The 23,353-nt window shown below is 34.8% G+C and overlaps 1 protein-coding gene across 1 annotated transcript in view; it reads left to right on the top strand.

Moving 5' to 3' along the window:
* LOC105537767 (interleukin-1 receptor accessory protein-like 1) overlaps positions 1-22,711 on the top strand; it is an 847,405-nt gene extending 824,694 nt beyond the window's left edge. The window contains exons 5-6 of the mRNA XM_011977432.1: positions 1,490-1,643; positions 22,626-22,711. Of these exons, the coding sequence (XP_011832822.1) occupies positions 1,490-1,643; positions 22,626-22,711 (240 nt within the window). The remainder of the gene's footprint in view (positions 1-1,489; positions 1,644-22,625) is intronic.
* The last annotated feature ends 642 nt before the right edge of the window (positions 22,712-23,353 follow it).

The following is a 23,353-nucleotide window of genomic DNA, read 5'->3' as shown; positions in this document are numbered from 1 at the left end:
ATATTCTGAGGTAAGCCCTGATGATTGCTTCAAGGGGGAGTGGTATTAGGGGAGTTTGACCCGAAGTCTCCAAAAAAACCCTTTTTTTCCTTAGTACTCATGTGTGACATCAGCTTCTAAATATGCAGTTCCTTTGTTGTTCACTAATAAGTTTAAGAGTTGTGTGTCTTTTCTCACCTTTTGTAAAGAGCATCTTAAAATTTGCTGAAAGATGAGAGACTACACATACACAATTTAAAAAGTGGCTAGTCCTTTACTCATATTGCCAACATTGCCACAGTAATTTTGACCTTAAGCTATGCAGACTAGTGAAGTGGTGGTTGGGGACGCAGTATATGTGGTATTTAAAAGTCATAAAATTTCAGATTATCTTTCCATAGTCAAAGATTAGCCCCTATAGTCTAAATAGCAGAGATTTAAGGGCTACTTCTATAGTAGAATAGTATAAAACAATTAGTCTGACTAAATATAGATGTCACACATTCAGTGGAAAATTTATGCAATCACCACGAGTCATACAACTAATATGGCATATGCAATGTATATTTTGGTCTGAAATAACTGGAGAATTGCCCCCAATTACACAAAGGCATTGAGCCACATAAAATAATGTTCTGTAAAAATTTGATTTGGCAATACAACTTTTTAGAAATAATATTACCCCTGAAGAGTGTCAAATGTTTTAAAGCTGTTTTATCCTCGTTCCATTGATTTCAAATCTGGCTAGAGGAAATTGACTTCTGTTTTGGCAAAAACAGAAATCTCCTGAGCCAACATCATTATAATTCAAAGCTTAATTCAGAGACCATAATTTGGTAAGTCTATCAACAATGAAAACAGATATTTATGGAACTCTAAAGACCTTGCATGTAAATGTTGATTGTGTCTTTCATGGATTATAGCATGCACACACTATGAAGAGATTTAATTTTTACTAAATGTAAAACTAAAATGTTTCAAATATTGAAATAGAATTCAGGTATAATCATTGAACGGTGCCATCTTTTGTACGGCAAATTTTCTACTTTCCAATAAAATAATATGGTTTGTATTTTATGTTATCAATTTCAATATGGTTGATTTCGCAATCATCAAATGTGAAACATTTGTTTCCAAAATGATGTCAGGTATAGTCTTAGCATACATCTCTATTCTTATGTCTAATAAATCAATACATATGTAGTTTAGATATACTAATCTCAGAAGTTAATTGACTTTTTAAAAAAATTATCTTCAGATTGAAGTATTCATTGGTTCAAAAATGTATAATGACCAGTACAACTTGCCGTATTATTCTAGGAAGGCAAATTCTAGGAAACAAATTGATTTCCCAGAGATTCTGAGAAGAAGTGGAATTCTTTAGCATTAGTTTCAAACTTTTTAGTCCCTTTAAAATATAATTTTAGAAGCTTTTGTTTTAGTCATTTAAAACTGTTCTATATTTTTCCATTACTATATGTACTACCAAAATTGTATGTTTTTCATATAGGAATGCAGGACAAAAACATGGAGGCCAAGTATTGTATTCAAAAGAGATACTCTGCTTATAAGAGAAGTCAGAGAAGATGACATTGGAAATTATACCTGTGAATTAAAATATGGAGGTTTCATTGTGAGAAGAACTACTGAATTAACTGTTACAGGTAATCACAGTCTTCAATATTTCACTTGGAAGTGATAAAACTACTGTTTTAAGTTATTTTTTATGCTACACATTGATTTTTTTAATCTATAAAGAAGTACATAATCAATTGCAAGTGGATTCCTATAGGTGAAAGTTATTCCTCCTTGCTTTTGAATCATCTTCCACTGAAGTCCATTCAAAGGCTAAAGAGAATATGTTTAGGGAGTTATAGAAACGTTATCTTTTGAGCCAGGCGCGGTGGCTCACGCCTGTAATCCCAGCACTTTGAGAGGCCGAGGCGCGCGAATCACAAGGTCAGGGGTTCAAGACCAGCCTGGCCAACATGGTGAAACCCTGTGTCTACTAAAAATACAAAAATTAGCCAGGCGTGGTGGCTGTAATCCCAGCTACTTGGGAGGCTGAGGCAGGAGAATCACTCGAACCTGGGAGGCAGAGGTTACAGCGAGCTGAGATCGTGCCATTGCACTCCAGCCTGGGGGACAAGAGCAAGATGAAGTCTCAAAAAAAACAGGGAAATTTTAGCTTTTGAAAGTACTTGAAATAAAAATGAGTTTATGATTTCCAAAAATTATGCTTATATTTTATAATGGTATCATTTTTGGAAACATTTTCTAGAGTGGCTAAATAGAATATATGAAATCTACCTCTGTCTTCCTGTCTTACTCCAAATTAGAAAAGGCACTTTTCTCTTTTATTTATTTGTCACTCTATCAATCTGACATATGTGTCCTCGTTTACTTGAAAATAGCATAACTTCAGGTGCAATCACTGAATAATTATGTGAGACGTGATGCACAGAGTCATTTTCATAGCTGGTTGCTAAGTTGGAAGGACATGAGGACAAGATTCAGAACACTACCTATAATCATGAATCTACAACTCACTAGTCACATAAGTTGGTGGAGTTTCCACATCCGGCATCATATTAGTTTCCTCATGTATAAAATGGTGATGATAAAACGTGCTGTTCTTATTTCATAGGGTTTTTGCAAGGATCAAATGAAGTAAAGTAATATGAATGATATAAATTTGTAAAATGCAGAATTATATCCAAATGTGCATCATTTTTGTCACATAAAAATTGCATTCATACATTTTTTTTTCTTTATAGTGCATTTCTTACAAGTTGGTTTCATGAGAAAAGAGGGTATAATAAGAACAACATTCAGAAGTTAAAAACATTATTCTCATATTCTTATTGAGAGATTCTTCTTGGTGACTTTTGTGTATGATCATACTTGTAAAACTTACATAGAAAAGCATAAAAAGGACATTAGCTGTTTTAAATTAAACAGAGTTTTATTTGTTCATTGATCCACTTGAAATTAGTTTTCCCTGTATATGAAAAGTGTTTTGTGGTAGTCACCTACATTTTATAATAATTTATTTCTTTAAGGTATCTGACTATACTTGAGTTTCTATACAATCAATTTTGAAATTTGTTTTTCATCTATTAATTTTTTCCTTTAATCGCTACTGAAGTAGGTTTTTCAACCAGTAGTATTGAGACAAAGGAACTTAAAAATATAAAGTAAAGCAGTCTACTCTGAATAGAAAATAGGATGCACTTCTAGTCTTTATTCTTCAGAGTAGAGAAGTCATCTTTAGTAAGCACTTCTTTCCCCTTTCTAGAAATGCTAGGATTCTAAACCACTACCTAGCATGAGACAATTGGAGCACAATATCATGGATACTGAACACTGGGCTCCGAATGGTAAAACAGCTTATATAAGACTATTTTATGGAACCAAAAATAGAACTCTTTATCTCCTAAATGTTTTCCAGGGCAACTGTACTTTCCTAAACTTCATTTGTCCAAAAAATCTTCTTTTCTTTATATAAAATCAAAGAATAATTAAGTGTTGATATTCAAGAGGAAGATAGTTAAAGTTTTAATGAAAGTTTTCATTCTACTGGTTATCATGAATACTTCTATCGTATGTAGCCTTATCTGAGACAATGATTTGGGCAAAGAAATTATGAAACAGTTTGACTGGATGTGAAATTTTGGTTTAATGGAGAGCTACATGCCCTAGAATTAAGAACAGTATATACTAAAATGCATTTTAGGTATTAACAACATGTCTATTGGGAAGATACATTTGTGTATAACATTGTTTTAAATGGTGTGACACTCTAGCACATTTACTTTGGGGCCAAATTAAAGAGCAATTCTTAAAACCCAAATTATATCCCTCAGTTAAAGCAACAAACATGGGTAGTATCTGAATGATAAGAAATCACTGTTTTTTATCTTAGTTTTCTGCACATCATTATATTTTATTTAATGAAAATATTATGGAAAACACGATATCATTTGCTTTTTGTGGCATTTATTAAATTAGTGGAATTTGAAGTTTGTTATAATGTCACTTAAAAAAAAAGAGGAATTATATATGTAAAAAGGAAATTTCTGGCTGAAGGAAGTGGCCAAATGTGCATTCAATATCGTGAGCTTTTATGGGCAATCCTTCCCTTTTTGAAAATGTATATCCTTAGCTAAGTGAAGTACTGGTTCAACAAAACAGATCACAGTGAAAGGAATTATAAACCTGTCCAGCCCTTTTGGTATTTTAAACATCATTTTGTTTTTCTTTGAGACAGAGTTTCACTCTTGTTGCCCAGGCTGGAGTGCAGTGGTGCAATCTCGGCTCACTGCAACCTCCGCCTCCCAGGTTCAAGAGATTCTCTCGCTTCAGCCTCCCGAGTAGCTGGGATTACAGGCCCATGCCACCACACCCAGCTAATTTTTGTATTTTTGGTAGAGACCAGGTTTAACCACGTTGGCCAGGCTGGTCTCAAAGTCCTGAAACATTTTCAATTTTTTTCTTTTAAATTAAAGATGTTACAGCAACCATCTCTGACCTCTATCATTTATTAGCCTTACCCACATTGAAGTTCTTACTCCAAATGTCCTCCCTCTGAACTCTTATTCATGGTTTTCTCCCTCTGGAAGGTTTTTTTTTTTTTCTTTTTTTTCTTTCTTCTCCTTTGTCACATCCCTGATTCTTACCCTTTCTTCAAGGCACAGCTAAAATGTTATCCTCTTGTTGAGGCACATAGTCCATGCGTCCACAGTACTTTTAGCATCTCTGTTGCAGCACTTACCTCATTGCATCATAACTATTTATTACACTCCTGTATTTTCATAAGAATGTAAGCAACTTAAAGTCAAGGGCAATGTCTTTTATTTTTTAAATAAGCATTTGATTTTAGAACAGTTTTAGATTTACAGAAAAAATATAGTAGACATCCCATATAGCCTGTATTCAGTTCCCCCTGTTATTCACATCTAATATTAATATGGTATATTTGTTAGAGTTAATGAACTGATTTTGGCACATTATTATTCAGTAAAGTCCATCATTTATTTAGATTTCTATGCTTTTTACCTAATGTCCTTGTTTCTGTTCCAGGATCCCATCCAGAATAGCACATAACATTTAGTTGTCATGTCTCCTTAAAATACTCTTGGTTATGAGTGTTTTACTTTTTTTTTTTTTTTTTTTTTTTTTTTTTTTTTTTTTGATGACTTTTACAATTTTGAGGAGCATTTTGTCAAATGTCCTATATTTGGGATTTTTCTGAGATTTTTTCATGATTAGACGAGATAGGTCCTTGGAAGAAAAACCACAGAGGTAAAATCACACCATGTCATATCAGCCTGACTTATCACTGTTGATGTTGATGTTGATCTTGATCACCTGAGGTAGTGTTAGGAAGGTTTTTTTCACTGTAAAGTTACTCCCTTCCCCATTTTTATACTGTAGTTTTTAGAAGGAACTTACTATATGCCATCCATGCTAAAGGAGTGGGAGGTTATGTTCCACCTCTTTGAGAGCAGAATGTCCACATAATTTGTTTGGTATTCTGCTACATGAGATATATGTCTGTTCTCCCACATTTATCTACTTATTCAGTTATTGCTCTATACCAGTTTGGACTTACGGTTATTTTATACTTTGCTTTATAATCCAAATTACCTTATTTATTTTGTTGCTCAAATTATTACAGTTTTGGTCATTAAGAGGTCTTTTAGTTGCCTCCTTTGTCCCTGCGACATACTCATATTGGGGTGTGTGTGTGTGTGTGTGTGTGTGTGTGTATGTTTGAGTACCTGCCTACTTTCTGGCCCTTCAAGATGCTCTAAGCTCATCTTGTATATTTCCTGCCCCAGTCCCTGAATCAGATATATAGTTTTCAAAGATCCTATGTTGCTTTTATTGGAGAAGTATACCAGAAATGAATACCTTCATGTTGAAAGTACTCTTTGCTACTGGGATATAGTTGTTTTGAAGCTTTTCTAATCGACAGAAAATGGAAAAATACGTGTAGTAACACATACACATATACACATATCTATAGATATTTATATGTGTAACCACCTGTGTTTATACTAAGTTAAACCTGAGTTCATACTGATGTTTCCAACTCTAATTTATTATCGCATGGATCATTTTAGCCTCCTTCCCTACCTTATGTGTAACCTCCCAATCCAGTAGTTAGAAAACTGGTTCTCACCATCTGCCATTCTTTTACTTAATTGTTCACTTCCAATATAAATGTATGGTGAGATCACAATTTTTTAGCCTGTGCCCATGTGGGAAACAACTTTATCAATTGGATTGTTTTGTGTTTATGTACAATTGTTTTAGCATTTAGCCTTGCAGACTTCACTCATTTCCAAATTTGCTAAGGTCAGCACCTTTCCCCTCACCCGCTTCAGTAAGGTTATCTCACATATTTGTAATATAGTTAGATTGTTTTATCATGTTCTGTATTTCCCAGGATCCTCAGACCTCCTGAATTATATTTAAAACTTGCGTACATTAAGGTTCTCTCTTTGTGCTGTGAAGTTCTATGAGTTTAAACAAATGCATAGTGTCATGTATTCATAATTAAAACGTAACAGAATAGTTTCACTGCACTAAAAAAGACTCTATGCTTCATATGTTCTGCCCTTCTTTCTGCCTCCCGAATCCTTGGAAACTACTGATCTTTTCACCATAACTATAGTTTTGCTTTTTCCAGAATATCATATAGTTGAAATCATATAGTTTTTGGCCTTTTCAGACTGGCTTCTTTCACTTAGCAATATGCATTTCCTTCACTCTTTTCTGCCTTCCTTCCTTTTAATTGAGCATTTTATCTCTTCCATTTTTACATCAATTTTCCTTCTTTTTAGATATATATTTTAGTGATAGCCCTGGATATTCCAATTTTAAACTAATCTCAGTCCACCTTCAAAAAACACTATGTAGTACAGGTACCTTATTACAGAGTGCTCCCAGTTCCTCTCCCCTATCCTTTATGACATTGCTCTCATTCATTTCACTGTCCCATATTGTATAATCACCCAATATATTGTTACTGTTATTTTAAACAAAGTTATCTTTTACATCAATTTAGAATAAGAGAAATAAAATATCTTATTTTACCTTCATTTACTCCTTCTCTGGCACTCTTCTTTATGTAGATCCAAGTTTCTATCCCATACACTTTTCTTCTGCCTGAAAAACTTCCTTTGACATTTCTTGCGATGAAGGTCCAGTGGTGATGATGTCCCTTAGTTTTCATTTGTCAGAGAATGCCTTTATTTCTTTTTCGTCTTTGAAAAATGATTTTGCTGGATATAGAAAAAAATTTTTTTTTGCTTTTGTTTTGTTTTGTTTTGTTTCATTTTGTTTTGTTTTTGAGATGGAGTCTTGCTCTGTCGCCCAGGATGGAGTGCAGTGGCGTGATCTCGGCTCACTGCAACCTCTGTCTCCTGGGTTCAAACAATTCTCTTGCCTCACCCTTCTGAGTAGCTGGGATTACAGACACGTGCCACCACGTCCAGCTAATTTTTGTATTCTTAGTAGAGACGGGGTTTCACTGTGCTTTCCAGGATGTTCTTGATATCCTGACCTCGTGATCCACCCACCTTGGCCTCCCAAAGTGCTGGGATTACAGGCGTGAGCCACCGCACCCAGCCTGGATATAGAATTTTTGATTGGTACTTTTTTCCTTTTGTCATTTTCAATATTCCATTTCACTCTTTTATTGCTTGCATGATTTTTGATGAGATGTTCACTCTGATACTTATCTCTGTGCCTCTATAGATATGATATTTTCTCTATGTTCTTTCAATATTGTCTGTTTTTCTTTTTCCTGTAGATTGAATATGATATGCCTAGATATAGTGATTTTGTTATTTATCCTACTCAGTGTTTTTTGAGCTTCCTGGATTTCTGGTTTGATGTCTGTCAATTTTGAAAATTCCATAACCATTATCACTTCAGATATTTCTTCTGCTCCATTCTTTTTTTCTTCTGCTTTTGATATTCTGATTATACATACAGTATGCCTTTTGAAATTATCTCACAGTTCTTGGATGTTCTTTTCTGTTTTTATCATTTATTTTTCTCTTTGCATATCAGTTGATAAAGTTCTACTGATGTATTTTCAAGCTCACACATTCTTTCCTGAACTGGTGTCCAGTGTACTGATGAGACCATCAAAGGGCTTCTTCATTTCTGTTACAATGTTTGTTTTTAAAAAAATCTAGCATTTCCTTTTGATTCTTTTTAGCATTGCAATCTCTCTTCTTATATTACCCGTCTGTTCTATCATGTGATCTATTTTGTCCCATTAGAGCACTTACTGTATTAAACATAGTTATTTTAAATTCCCTGTATGATAATTTCAACATCTGTGTCATGTCTGAGTCTGGTTCTGATGATTGCTGATGCATGTATTGCTTTAATGGCTTCTGGTCCAAGTAAGTAATAGTGATCTCAGCTGTGACTCTCTGGGATTTATTTACCTGCTCTTCAAATTTTGGGGCGGTGGTTTGCCCTGAAACCTCAGTTCTCAAAAGATTTTAGTTTTTATGGTTTTTTTCCAGCTTTTTCTTGGTGTAGCAATGGAGTGACAGCTTCTGAGCTATTTACATGTAGAAGCTGAAACCAAAAATGGCAATGTCATTTTCAGTCTGGATTTCCCAAACTCAATAAGAATCTAGCACAATGTCTCACCTATAGTTGTCACTCAGCAGATGTGCATTCTTGAGTGAATGAATTCACTGTGATTGACACAATCCAATTTAAATCAGTTGCTTTTAAAATGTGTTTATAATTGGCAAAATAATACTCTTGACACTTGAAAAGTAGAAAAAATCGTGGAGGAATAATACCCTCCATCCAGGTCTCACACTCTACTTTTATTAATATTTAGGTTGGTGCAAATAGAATTGTGGTTTTAGCCATTACGTTGCGGATTTTTGCCATGGAAAGCAATGGCAAAAGCCACAATTACATTTGCATAAATCTAATACTACCGAGTTTTACATAAACCTTTTCATTTTCTACGTTATATTGCTGATTTGTATTGCGATTTAAGTCAAATAACATCACTTTTCTTATATTGTTAAGTCAAATGCCTACCTGTGGTTGAACTTTTAGGTATGAATACAGTGCTGACTATTCCTATAGAGATGATTATGTTCATTTTTAACACATCATCCCAGTGTATGAAGATAGGTTTTATTCTTGATTCTGTCTTACACTATAATAACTTCTCTTTCTTGACAAAACTCGTTATATTTTTTTATTGGGAGATATGTCTGTTTTGAATGGAGACATTATTTAAAATGTTATATGCAAAAGGCTCTGTATAAAGCTGTTTAATATGCTTTTATATTTTTTCTGGAATGTATTATTCACCTCTCTTTAGTTAGAGATTTTTATCCTAATAAAAAATACAGAATCCAGTACATATTTTTACTTATTTCTTTTAATAATAACATATATAACCAAAAAGTGTATAAAATGTAAACACGTAGCTGCTTAGCATGCTATCAAAAGAACTCAACTAGGCAAAGAAGTAGAATACTATAGGCCCCACAGAAACCCCCATATGCCCTTCTGTTTATAAACCCCTTCCTCTCCTCTACTGGATAGGTACCTCATTATGTGACTTTGGGGGTATTTATTTTCTTGTGTTTTTAAAAGTTGTATTAGCTGATAGTATATGACAAAGTGATATAGCTACATTTTGCCTGGTTTTGAAACTTATAAATTAGGACCCACATGTTGTGTATTCTGTCTGGCTTCTTCAACTCCAAATTTTGTTTCAAATATGCATGTATGTTGTTCCATTCATCTGCACTGTATGCATTATTTTTATGCTGTGTTATTTCATTATATGAAAATCTCAGTTTCTTGATAGACATTAGGGCTTGTTTTAATTTTTTGCTTATGTAAGTAATATTGTTGTTAACCATCTTATGTACGCACATATATACACACAAACACTTACATATTTCCTTGAACATATAAGCAAGCATTTCTGTAGGATTTTTACCTAGGAAAGGATTTGCCTGTTAAACGTATGTATATTTTCAAATTTACTAACGATTGTTTCGGCTAATTTGGGTCATGGCCTGTCCTAACCGAATTGACTAAAGGGAGGAGAGGAGAAGTACTCCAAAGGAAGTTGGAGGTGCCAAAATCAGTGAAAATTATTCTAAGGAACATAAAAAGCCATTTTCCACTACTTCTACACATTATGATTTCTTAAAGATTATAAAATGTAATTTGATATGCATAAAATTTTGTTTTGGACTGTGTAACAATCTTCTGTACTTCCATATTGTTAAATAAAAATGTGAAAATATTCAAGTTTGTATTGATATACATTGCCATATCCTAGGGTTCCTTGCACTAAACTCTAACTCACATCCAGACTATACCCTAGCCTTCTGCCAGATATATGTGGGAATGTGGGTATAGGGAAAACGTCGTATCCAGAGGTGGTCCATTAGCAATCTAGTGATTCCAAGATAAATTAGATCAACTTGGCTCATCATAAATGCCAACTTTGTAGACAAAAAATAGAAATATTGGTAATGATACATATTTTTTGGATTTGTTAGGTCTAAGAAAAAAAGAAATATACACTATATAAGTATTTTTTAGATGTATTGATTACATTACATTGTACTCACTTTTGCCCATTTAATGTTTATTTCCCCTTCGGGCCAAAATATTTTTCTATTATTTTTAAAAGAGAGATTTAAAACAAAGTAAGAACTGTATTTCCATCAGAAGGTTTGGAAATGAGTCAGACCAGTTGAAACACCATTTAATTTCTAGGGCCAGATCATAGACTTAAGTAATGGTAAGGGAATACCTTGTTAAAATGTTATGTCAGAAAAAATTTTCCCGAGTAAATGTGAGAGTCAGCAAGCAGAGTGAGGAAGTGAAGAAAGGAAAACTGACTTGAAAAGATGCAAAATGAATGAGGTGATTGCTACAAAGATGTGATAGTTTAGGTAGCATTTTTATACTTTATATAAGTTTTTAACAGTTGATACAGCAGAATATTTAAACTACTTCCCAATCAACCACAGACTGAATTTATGCTCTCAAAAGGTACATCTTCCTCCTCTTTTAATGGTTGAGGAAGCTGAGGCAAAGAAAGGTTAAGTGGCTTTATCAAGGTCACAAAACATCATAGTGACAAATTTGGGAATAAAAGTTAATTCCCTGAACTTCAGTCTATGATTTACTCCACTGGATAATTAATAGCAAGGCACTGTAGTGTTCATATTAGCTCTGCTGATCGCTATGAGAGATTTATATTTTAAGTTCAACGGAAATACATTTAACTGAGACTTCTAATTCTTCTGCCATTGATGTAATTAAGCTGTGTATTTGTGGTCTAGCCTGGGGATGGAGTGATTGCTTCTTTTTTTTTTCCCATTTCTTTCAAAAAATTGTCTATTTTATTTCTCCTTTAAAAAAAACTGTTTTTGTTAAATTACTTCATGGATTAAAGTGTGCTTTCACTGACTACAGCCTAACAATAATTGATGAAATTGATAAAAGGGGCAGATCTTTCCAGACTTTACTTTGTATGTTTGCTAACGTTCCAGGATCCATTCCCGCAAAAACCATCATGTATATTATTTTTGATGAATTGATACATACTACAGTTGTAGCTGTTTTATAAGTAAATATCTGCCATATTTTTGTAACTCACATATCATTTAGATTAATTCACACTTTTGAATTAAAAGAGAAAAATGCTCATAAATATGGTGAAACTGAATTTAATCAACTTGGCTATCTAATGTTGATTTGGAGTGGAATCCCTAAAACAAAAGAGCTCTTTCATGAGTGATTACCAATAACTGTCCTGAAACAACTGAGACTCATTGCCTTAATTTATTCTTTAATCTTAATATACTAAATAAGTTGTTCAAAAATGTATGAATCAAATAAACATTTATTGTTAAGGTATAGTAAGTTTGAATAAAAACATGTTTTTACTCTTGAGCAGAAAACATATACATTTTAGAACATATTCTTAGCAAGGTTGGAATGTGCTATTTCTGGCCATGGGGAAAACAAGACCTCATAAACATGAATGATTTCCATTAATATAAGAAAAGTTAAATATTAATAATTAGAATAGTTAACACCTACGAGTGTTTACCGTATGCCAGTATCTGTTCTAAATTCTTATTTATAATGACTCATTTAATCTACATAACTTCAACTTACTCACCCTTAAAATTTTTTCCAGTGCTCACCAGGCACAGTGGCTTACGCCTGTAATCCCAGCACTTTGGGAGACTGAGGCAGGCAGATCACAAGGTCAAGAGATCAAGACCATCCTGGTCAATGTGGTGAAACCTCGTCTCTACTAAAAATACAAAAATTAGGGGGATGTGGTAGTGGTACCTGTAGTCCCAGCTACTCAGGAGGCTGAGGCAGGACAATCGCTTGAAACTGGGAGGCAGAGGTTGCAGTAAGCCAAGATTGCACCACTGCACTCTATCCTGGGCAACAGAGTGAGACTTCATCTCAAAAAAAAAAAAAAAAAAAATTTTTTTTCCAGTGCTTGCCAAGTACCTAATATTCTTTTAGAGTTCATAAATTGCACTTGAAAATAATTCATTATTTTATTTCCCACTTCTTGAATTTAATAAAAGATGAACATCCATTTCTGGAAAATGTGGTCAACTAGACCTCCATTTGCTGCTCTGAAGCAGCGAGAAAAACTAGATGAAATAAATAGAAATACCATTTTAAATGATTAGTGGAGCTTGCAAGAATGTTCTTAAAAAAAAAATCTCTGGGTCTTTTTATTCAGCGATATTGAAGTACAAAAAAGTTACATAATTCAAATAATTTTATGAATATCAAATCACATTGTATAATCTTTAAGAAATCATAAAGTTTAGAAGTAGTAGACATCTGCTGTTTATATTTCCTAGAATATGTTTCACTTCTTTTAACACCTCCAATTTCCTTTGGAGTACCACTCCTCTCTTGCCTTCAGTCCTTTTGGTTGGTAGTCCCTTGGTCAAAAAAGTCTCCAATTTGCTGCTCAAGGAGAATTGATCAGTCTCCAGGAAGGGACTCAACAGGGTCCTCCTGGTTCAAGACAACATTTAAAAAATAAAAAGAGACCAAGCTCAATGGTTCACACCTGTAATATGGGTGCTTTGGGAGGCTGAAGCAGGGGATTACTTGAGTTTGAGACCAGCCCATGCTACACAGTCAGACATTGAATACATACATACATACATACATACATACATACATACATACCTACCTATCTGTATTATATGTCTAAAAATGTACTCAGGTACATTTATGGATTCAGGTACTAGAATCCATAAATACAGCCTAGAAATTAGCTATGCCTAAAATGATGGGTGACATTTTAAAAAATCTGAAACAATACCAGTATTTCTGATGCCTGTGTGAGTGCATAAATACTAAGAAAGGCAATTGCTCAGCAGGACTTTCTGCCCCAGTTGTATATGCATTTTGATTTGATTCAATTTTCTGGCTTCCCTATTGCTGTTGTTGCCTGACATAGTTCATCAGCAAGAACTAGTCTTTAATTTTTTTGCTGATTTTCTTTGACAGCATTGAATTTTAAGTGTACTGAGAGTGTTTTCATTATAAAAACCCTGCCAGTGTAATCCAACGAATTGCTTGCCTCTTAGAAATGACACAGTCATCCATTCTGTCCACCCCAGGTGTTAGAGCTATATTACTTCTAGATTTTCAGTTAAATTCATTCTTCCTTCATTATTAAAGAAACAACTACTTTTTTATTTTTTATTTTTTTTTACTGCTAACCATATGGCAGGTACTGTACACAATTATTTATAGGCATTGCTATCTATTCAAAGTACATTTTAGACACATATTTATACTTTCAAACACAAATCATTATCAATATTTCTAATGAAATTTCATTCTTTATTTGCACTCTACTGCTTCAAATTTTCAAATTCTCTTATATCCATTCTAACAAACTCAATTTTGAGAGTGAAAAAGCTGTTTAATAAATACTCCTTAATAGAATTATTGGTTTATGGCTGGCATGGTGGCTCACACCTGTAATCCCAGAACTTTGGGAGGCCGAAGTGGGTGGATCATGTGAGGTCAGGAGTTCAGGACCAGCCTGGCTAACATGGCAAAACCTTGTCTCCACTAAAAATACAAAAGTTAGCCAGGCATGGTGGTGTGCGCCTGTAGTCCTAGCTACTCAGAAGGCTGAGGCAGGAGAGTTGCTTGAACCCTGGAGGCAGAAGTTGCAGTGAACCGAGTTCAAATCACTGTGCTTCAGCCTGGGCAACAGAACAAGACTCCATCAAAAAAAAAAAAATTCTTGTTTTAGTTAATTAGAGAAAAAGGCAAAACATCTACAACTGGGCCATCCAATATAATAGCCACAAGCACTATGTGTCCACTGAGCAACTGAAATTTTGCTAAACTGGATTGAGATATTTTAAATGTAAAATATGTGCTAAATATTTCAAATGTAAAATATGTGCTGGATTTTAAAGACTTAGTATGACAAAAATAATGCAAAATATCTCTTTAGCAATTTTTTATATTGATATTGTGTTGAAGTGATAATATTTTGTTAAATAAAATATACTACAAAATTGATTTTAACTCTTTTCACTTTTTTAAATGTAGCTGCTAGAAAATTTTTAATTGTATATGTAGTTCGGCTTATATTTCTATTGCACAGTGCTGTTCTTGAAAGTGAAATGTGATCTCAGCCTGGAAAAGTGTAAGGGAAACACACAAGACCAAGCATCTAAGGTTTGTCTTAGTTCCATTGGTGGAGCTCCCATGCCTGGGCTCAATGACCTTAACTAAGTTATCTGTCTTCATTAAATGTTGTCTTAGTGTTGAGACTGTGAATAATCATCACTCACAGTGCTTTGGTGAGGGGTAAATTAACGCAGATGCATCAGACCAGACTATAAAGGAATGTACAAATTGAAGCGGCTACTGCCATGATTTGGTTTGATTTCTGAATCTTTACCTTGGTGATATGGTTTGGCTATGTCCCCACCCAAATCTCATCTTAAATTGTAGCTCCCATAATTCCCACATCTTGTGGGATGGACCCTGTTAGAGGTAATTGAATCATGGGTGCGGGTCTTTCCCATGCTGTTCTCAGGATAGTGAATAAGTCTTATGAGATCTGATGGGTTTATAAAAGGGGAGTTCCGCTGCACGCGCCCTCTTGCCTGCTGCCATGTAAGACGCCCCTTTGCTCTTCCTTTATCTTCTGCCATGATATCCCAGCCATATGGAACTGTGTGTGTATTAAACCTCTTTCCTTTATAAATTACTCAGTCTCAGGTATTTCTTTATTAGCAGCATGAGAACAGACTAATATACTTGGTTTGTTTCAGTTAATGTAATTTTAATATTTATAATCTTAATCTAGTCTGTCAGATGTCACTGATTATCATCAATACAATTATTGACTAACATTCATTGACCACTATGTAATGGTTTCTATGTGTGGAGAAAACTCAGAATATCTTATTTGGGTGCAAGCTACTAACAAATGCAGTTCAATGTCTTTAACTTGGGTAAATAATGAATATGTGCATTTCTACCTTTGATATGATTATATATATTTATATGTATATACATGCATACATACATATGTTTGTGTGTGCGTATATATATGTGTGTGTGTGCCCCTATATTAATATATGTCTTATTGACTATTAAAATCACTTATTTGCATCCAAGAAATCAGGGGAACATTTTTCTGTAGTTTTTTTTTTTTTTTTTGCAATAATATTATTTTCTGTTTTACAAAACTGATTTCCTTTTTGTGGTTAGCATTCTAAAGACCCATTTGAGCATGATTCCTCTCATATGAGGTACCTAGAATAGGCAAATTCATAGAGACAGAAAGTAGAATAGAGATTGTTAAGGGTTGGGGAACAGGGAAATGGGAAGTTATTGTTCAGTAGTTAAGAGATTCAGTTTGGGATGATAAAAAAAAAAAGATCAAGCGATGGATAAAGGTGATGGTAGCACAACATTGTAAATGTATTTAATGCCATTTAATTGTACACTTAAAATTGGTTAAAATGGTAACTTTTATCTTATATATCTTACCACACACACAAAAAAGGTCCATTTGAAAATAAATGGTTGTTCTTAATAGTTTGGAGAGTATTTTTAAAATTATCCGTCGACTGCGATGGCTTGCACCTGTCAAGCCAGCACTTTGGGAGGCTGAAGCGAGAGGACCACTTGAGCCCAGGAGTTTAAGACCAGCCTGGGCAACGTGGTGAAACCCTATCTCTACAAAAAAAATACAAAGAATTAGCTGGGCATGGTGGTGCACGTCTGTAGTTCCTGCTACTTGAGAGGCTGAGGTGGAGGAATCGCCTGAGCCCAAGAGGTCCAGGTTGTGGGAAAAAGACCCTCACTCAAAAAAGAAAAATTATCATATCAAAGAATTTTTTTTTTAAAGATCATCTTTTCTCTACTTAATGTTGGCTCTCTACTTTGACGGGCATTGATTTTTCTGTAAAACTTATGAAGCTCAAACCATTATGTCGGCACTTTTTATTAACTGCTTTTAGTTTTGACATCAGCAAAATTGACTGAAAACTCAATATTGCACCTATTTCAATACCAAGTCTCTGGTGTGGAAGGATTAGCAAGATAAGCTAAATAAACTTCTATTGCTCAACATTATCTTCTCAGTCTCATCAAATCAAAGATTAAAAAGGTACTCTCGGATGATGTATTTCTGGTGAGATTAGATGAGTACACATCTAAAAGTAAAAGTTTTAAGAGTAAAATATGACATAATAAGGATCTAGAATCTTGAAGAAAGATTCCAACATATTTTCTGACAATTAAGTCTCTAGGTACCATTAATAAAGATGACTGTAACCTCAGGGCTAAAAGCATTTGGTTCATTATTCCATGCAAACTCGTTAAAATATAAAGACTAAACTTAGCATCTCATGTCACCACTAAAACCTGTTTAAAACTTACGTGATATTGAGTGAGAAACATTTCTTTATGGTTTAATAAGTGAATTAGATGTCTTAGTGTGATGATGCCTATATCTACATGCACATAAATGTGTGTATACATAGATCTATATAATATGTATCTATAAATATGTATTTCTATTGGATAGACAATTATTAAACCATTTTTTTTTTCTTTGAGACAGAGTCTTGCTCTGTCACCCAGGCTGGAGTGCAGTGGTGCAATCTTGGCTCACTGCGACCTCCGCCTCCCAAGTTCAAGCGATTCTCCTGCCTCAGCCTCCCAGGTAGCTGGGATTACAGGCGCATGCCACCACGTCTGGCTAATTTTTTGTATTCTTAGTAGAGGCGGGATTTCACCGTTTTAGCCAGGATGGTCTCAAACTCCTGATGTCGTGATGCACCTGCCTCGACCTCCCAAAGTGCTGGGATTACAGGCGTGAGCCACCACGCCAAGCCATTAAACCAATTTTATATACAGCTCTTACAGTTTTAATTTTATTTTTGCCACTTAGTGGCAAGAAATTTGTTACTTGGTATAAATAAAACCAAGTTGATTTCTTTAAGCAGTAGGTTCCCACTGGACTTAATAATGTTGTATCATGCCATTATTAATTTGAATAAATTTCTATCATATTATTTTTCAAAATGAACAACAATGCATCAAATCAACAATTGAGTGACTGCAATAACAGTATAACCATGCTGCTCCTTCAATATGGGGGTTTTTGTTAACAAACTAAACTCTGACATCTTAATGTATGCAAGATTAAGAAAGAAAATAAAACCACAAGCTAATTTCTTATTATACTTACTTTGTGTATTATACTTAATGGGGTATCAGATTTGTTTTTCTTCTTTCCTAGACACCAGATTTTGAGGAACAGTGAGAGTTTAGGTGAAAATGTAGATAATGGTGTGATAATAACTAGAGATTTACAAAATACGAAAGGTTAAAGAAACTGAGAATATTACTGTTATTTGGATTTCAAAAAACTCTGGGCGAGGCACGTTGGCTCATGCCAGTAATCCTAGCACTTTGGGAGGCCAAGGCAGGCAGATCACCTGAAGTCAGGAGTTCGAGATGTGGCGAAACCTTGTTTCTACTGAAAATGCAAAAATTAGCCGGGTGTGGTGGCGCACACCTGTAGTCCCAGCTACTCAGGAAGCTGAGGCACGAGAATCAGTTGAACCTGGGGCGGGGCGGAGGTTGCAGTGAGCCAAAATTGTGCCAGTGCACTGCAGCCTGGGCGACAGAGTGAGACTCTGTCTCAAAACAAAGAAACAAACAGCAACAGAAACCTCAATGATGTGCCATAATAAGACGTTAAGTATTGGAAGTGTTCAGAATAATGGAAGAGTAGCAAACAGTGACCACATTAAAAATACAGCAGGCAATGAGTTTCATGAGGGTTTACAAGTTGTTTTTTTAAAAAATATTGATTAAATTTATAGCTCTGTGATTTTAGCATTTAAGGATGGTTCCTGGAAAAAACAAACAAAAAACACTGCTCAATAATAGGAAAGACTTTTGGTGGTGTATTCTTTGGAGGTCTTAAAAATATGACAGAAACCCATTTAAGGCATGTTCAGGCATAGACAAATTGTAGGAAGGTCACTGAGACTCTGGTAATTTTTTTATTGTGTTAAAATTTTTATGACTCATTTTCCTGATATGTTGTAGTTTACAAAATAGGGAGCAATTTAAAAAATCAAAACATTAGGTTTTGATATGACAGTTTAATAATTACATAAGGGAATTTAAAATAATGAATGTTATTTTTAAACTGTTTGAACTATTTGAAAGAGCTTCTATTATTTTTACACTATGAAAAGGTCCACTAATTATATCCCAGTGTTAGTTTTCCCTTGTCTTTACCACAATATTTAAGGCTCTTTCTTGACGATAAAACCAAAAGGTAACTCTTAACTTGCAATTGATGTAGATATTTTGTAACATATATTTAGAAGAATTTCTAAAAACTATTTTTGAGAAAACTGCGTGAAAATGGAGTTGGTTTTTTTCATGTCAAAATATATAACTTTTGCATCATAAGAGATTTAATGTTTTCATTTCTTAAAATGCTTGACCAAGGCTTTTAGTCATTATATTAGCATCTGTTGTTCCATCTGGAGGACCTAAAAATCCAGTGAATTGTAAATGGGCAGTTCAGTATGAATATGCAAATTAAATACATTATGAATTCTATGTAAGATGTAAAGAAGTAGCTTACTCTATCCCTTAATTAGAAGACCTTACTATATATTTCTTTATCGTTTGTTGCATTGATCATCGGGTTCTACTCCAACACATCAACCAGGAATTTTGGTATATAAATGGCATCAAAGACTATTTACAAATATCGTAGACAACGTCTCAAGTGATAAGTGCGATATGTTTTTCAGGGAAGGAAAAAAATACAACTTTCGTGAATATTATTTTGAAAACAGAAATGCTGTACATTGTCACTACTGTATTCTGATGTTAACGATAGAAATTTTGAAACTTTTAATGAGTACTTATTGTTAATGTTCCATTAGATAATTATGTTCTGTTTACATACTGTCATCATTTGAAGAACATATTTGCTTTATTCACCAAATCTTGACGCATACTCTACACATGAATTTAAATGCTACTATTTCTATTACCCGCCTTCACAGTCTTCCAGTTTCTAATATTTACTTAAATATTTTGGCTTTCAAAATTTTAGCTATGATTACAAAGCACACACTGAGCTTTTATTTTAAAATCAAGGTTTGTGCTGTCAATTTAAGGATGAGAGAAGCACAGAGAAACGTGTTCTTTTTAAAATAGTTATATATAAATACATATAAACATATATATGTACACACATACACACACACACACACACACACACACATAGTTTTTTGAGATGAAGTCTTGCTCTGTCGTCCAGGCTGGAGTGCAGTGGTGCGATCTCAGCTCACTGCAACGTCTGCCTCCTGGGTTTCAAACGATTCTCCTGCCTCAGCCTCCTGAGTAGCTGGGATTACAGGTGCGCGCCACCAAGTCCCGCTAATTTTTGTATTTTTTTAGTAGAGATGGGGTTTCACCATGTTGGTCAGGCTGGACTAGTACTCCTGACCTCTTGATCTGCCCACCTCGGCCTCCCAAACTCCTGGGATTACAGGTGTGAGCCACTGTGCCCAGCCAAAGAAGTAAAATATATTTTAAACCTTTAAAGGGAAACTTGATTATCAATTTATCATGTTTCTGTGTGTCAACTTTTATAAGTCCACTACTCAAAATGTAACCTGGAAACACAATGTTTCCAATTAGATATTGTTGGTAGGGTGTAATTGAGCTAGTTAATGACATAACTCTTTCAGAATATTAAGTCAATTATAGTTATCAGCACCAAACATGAAGGAAGTGAAGTAGAAGATATATGAAAAATAACCAGTAATATTAAAACAGTATTTTATGGGGGCAGCAAATAGGTAGTAAGCTATTTACTATTCATTAGTTGGTTATGACATTGCTAAAATTAAGTTAAAACAAAAGGCTGAATACAAATATAATGAGGTAGTTTGGATGATGTTTTCTATTTGGGGTATATAATCAGATTTTATGTTAATCTAATTTGTCTTTGAGTTAAATAAACCCAATAGTGTTGACCTGCCTTTTCATGTGTCATTGTTTCAACACTGTCATTTGATAAACATTTAGTAAGAAATAAAATTACACTCAGAGCAATAATTTTATACTTTTGCAAGCTATTTATAAAATCTAATTGTATAAATAAATGTGTTCTTTAGTTATAAGATCTGTATGTTGTTTATGATAAAGTTAAGAAGTTATAGCTACTTCTGGTGCTATTTAAAATAAAGATTGGAAATAATACAGTGAAGCAGATCTTTAACCCAGGTAGTTTGAAATGCACTCTTTTGGATGGCAGATGAAGGACTGAAACAAAGGCAAGGCAGTTAGTTTGCAGAAAAGATATATGTAGGAGGTAAGACAAAATAATTAATTACATATACTTCTCCTCATTCAAATAATCTCTAGTCATTAATTCCAGGAAAATTACTCAGATTTTTTTTTTTTTTTTTTTTTTTTTTGAGCCGGAGTTTCGCTCTTCTCACCCAGGCTGGAGTGCAGTGGCATGATCTCAGCTCACTGCAACCTCCGCCTCCCAGGTTCAAGTGATTCTCCAGCCTCAGCCTCCCAAGTAGCTGGGATTACAGGTGCCCACCACCATGCCCATCTAATTTTTGTATTTTTAGTAGAGATGAGGTTTCACCATGTTGGCCAAGCTGGTCTCAAACTCCTGACCTCAGGCAATTCACCTGCCTCGGCCTCCCAAAGTGCTGGGATTACAGGCGTCAGCCACCGTGCCGGGCCTACTCAGATAATTTTTTAAATTTGTGCTTTTTTTGTTTATAGCATTCAGAGTTCTAGAGCATAATTACAGAGTATTTCAACAATGCTCAATTAGTAGTGGTTAAATCTTCTCTTCAATGGAGTTGTTGCTCTGTGATGTAAACATACCAAATGTACCTTCAATGGGAGTTTAAGATTTTTTTTATATGTATTTCTGTACTTTGGAAATAGTTTGTGGTGGGTGGGTGTGGCAGAGGAGACTCTTATTGGTTAGTATAGAGCTGTTGCTGCAGGGCAGCTGCTCAGCCAGGAATTCAATTTCCCAGTCCCTCTTGCTTCTAGGTGGAACCATGTGACTAGTTCTTATCAACGAATGTAAAGGAAGGAATGTCATTTCTGAGCCAATGTAATGAAGAAGTAGATATGCTTTTTTGCCTGTCTCTCTTTCTCCATCAATTACTAGATGCAGACAATGCCAGCGTTTTAAAAGATGGAAGGTACCCAGGTCTCTAAATCACATAATGTGGGGAATTTGGTCACTGACCAGAGAGATTGTCATTGAATGACTTCAGGAGTGAAAAATGTGTCTCAGTTAGATTAAATCACTGAAATGCTGAGGTTTACTTGAATGGCAGCTAGCCTTACCCTAAATAGCAGTGTTAGGCAAGTTTTACCAATGCAAAGTCATTTGAATAAAAGAGAAATTTATTGTAAAGTCACAAATGATCTAAAACTGAAACTGCTAAGCTGCACAGCTGCCACTTTCCTGTTCGAATGCTTCTTTCTACGTGGTTTCTCCATCTGCTATGCACTTAACAGATCTCTGAATGTTTAGTCTATACATTTTTCTTTTTGTTTTTCCTTTTTTTTTTTTTTGAGACGGAGTCTCGCTTTGTTGCCCAGGCTGGAGTGCAGTGGTGCGATCTCGGCTCACAGCAAGCTCCGCCTCCCGGGTTCATGCCCTTCTCCTTCCTCAGCCTCCGGAATAGCTGGGACTACAGGCGCCCACCACCACGCCCGGCTAATTTTTTTGTATTTTTTCAGTAGAGACTGGATTTCACCATGTTAGCCAGGATGATCTCAATCTCCTGACCTCGTGATCCGCCCGCCTTAGCCTCCCAAAGTGCTGGGATTACAGGCGTGAGCCACTGTGCCCAGCCATATACATTTTTCAATAGCCAAATCAAAAGCCCATCTCTTCTGGTCAACCTTCAGTCCTCTCTCCTAGATCTGGACAGTCCCATTTTCCTTAGTAGTCAGTTTGCTTTTTGACACTTTTTTTTTTTCCTCCACAGTTATTTGGCCAATTGGATATATTCCTACTCTTTCACACTGGCCTCTAAGGCCCTCGAGCCACGACTTTGTCTTCAGCATTATTTAGCACATAGAGAAAAGATGATTAATAAGTACTTTTGAAATGTTTAATAAGCAAAAGCTGAGTTAGGGATATATTTTAGAAATATATGATATTGTGGATAGCTAAATGTGCTTTTAGTCTTTATCACAAACTTCTTAGTAATTATTTGAGAGCGTTCGGCATATTTATAAAAATAATTTAAAATATAACTATTTTGCTAGAATGTCTTTGTATAGTCATTGTTCTTGAATTAGTAGGTAATAATCCTAATGAGCTATAACAACTGTTCTCTCTTCAAAATAATTCTGATGATATGGTTTTCTTTTTAAGTCAGCACAAAATTTATTCTTTATATAGGGTCTGTTGAAGTGTTTTTAAAAGCATGCGCAGCTCTGGTAGTTCATTCATAAAACACAGGAAAATGTTTTAAAGTCAAAACTTCAAAAAGATTCACAATGTGAAATACAGAAATTAGGATAGTAAGGATACCTGTGTTGTAGGACTTTCTCCTTAGTTCAGCTAGAAGCCAGGTTCTTGTCACATGACCCGCAGAGATTAGGCTCCTAGACACAGCAGAAGGGTGGGAAAAACAGAATTTATTGGGTAAAAAGGAAAAAGGAAAAACAACACAGCCAAGTGAGATGGGGTCCTGCTAAGGGGCTCTCC

The sequence above is a fragment of the Mandrillus leucophaeus genome, unplaced genomic scaffold, assembly GCF_000951045.1.
Source record: "Mandrillus leucophaeus isolate KB7577 unplaced genomic scaffold, Mleu.le_1.0 Scaffold1026, whole genome shotgun sequence".
Taxonomy (NCBI): domain Eukaryota; kingdom Metazoa; phylum Chordata; class Mammalia; order Primates; family Cercopithecidae; genus Mandrillus; species Mandrillus leucophaeus.
Note: the sequence above shows the minus strand (reverse complement) of the source record. Positions and strands in the feature narration are given on the sequence as shown.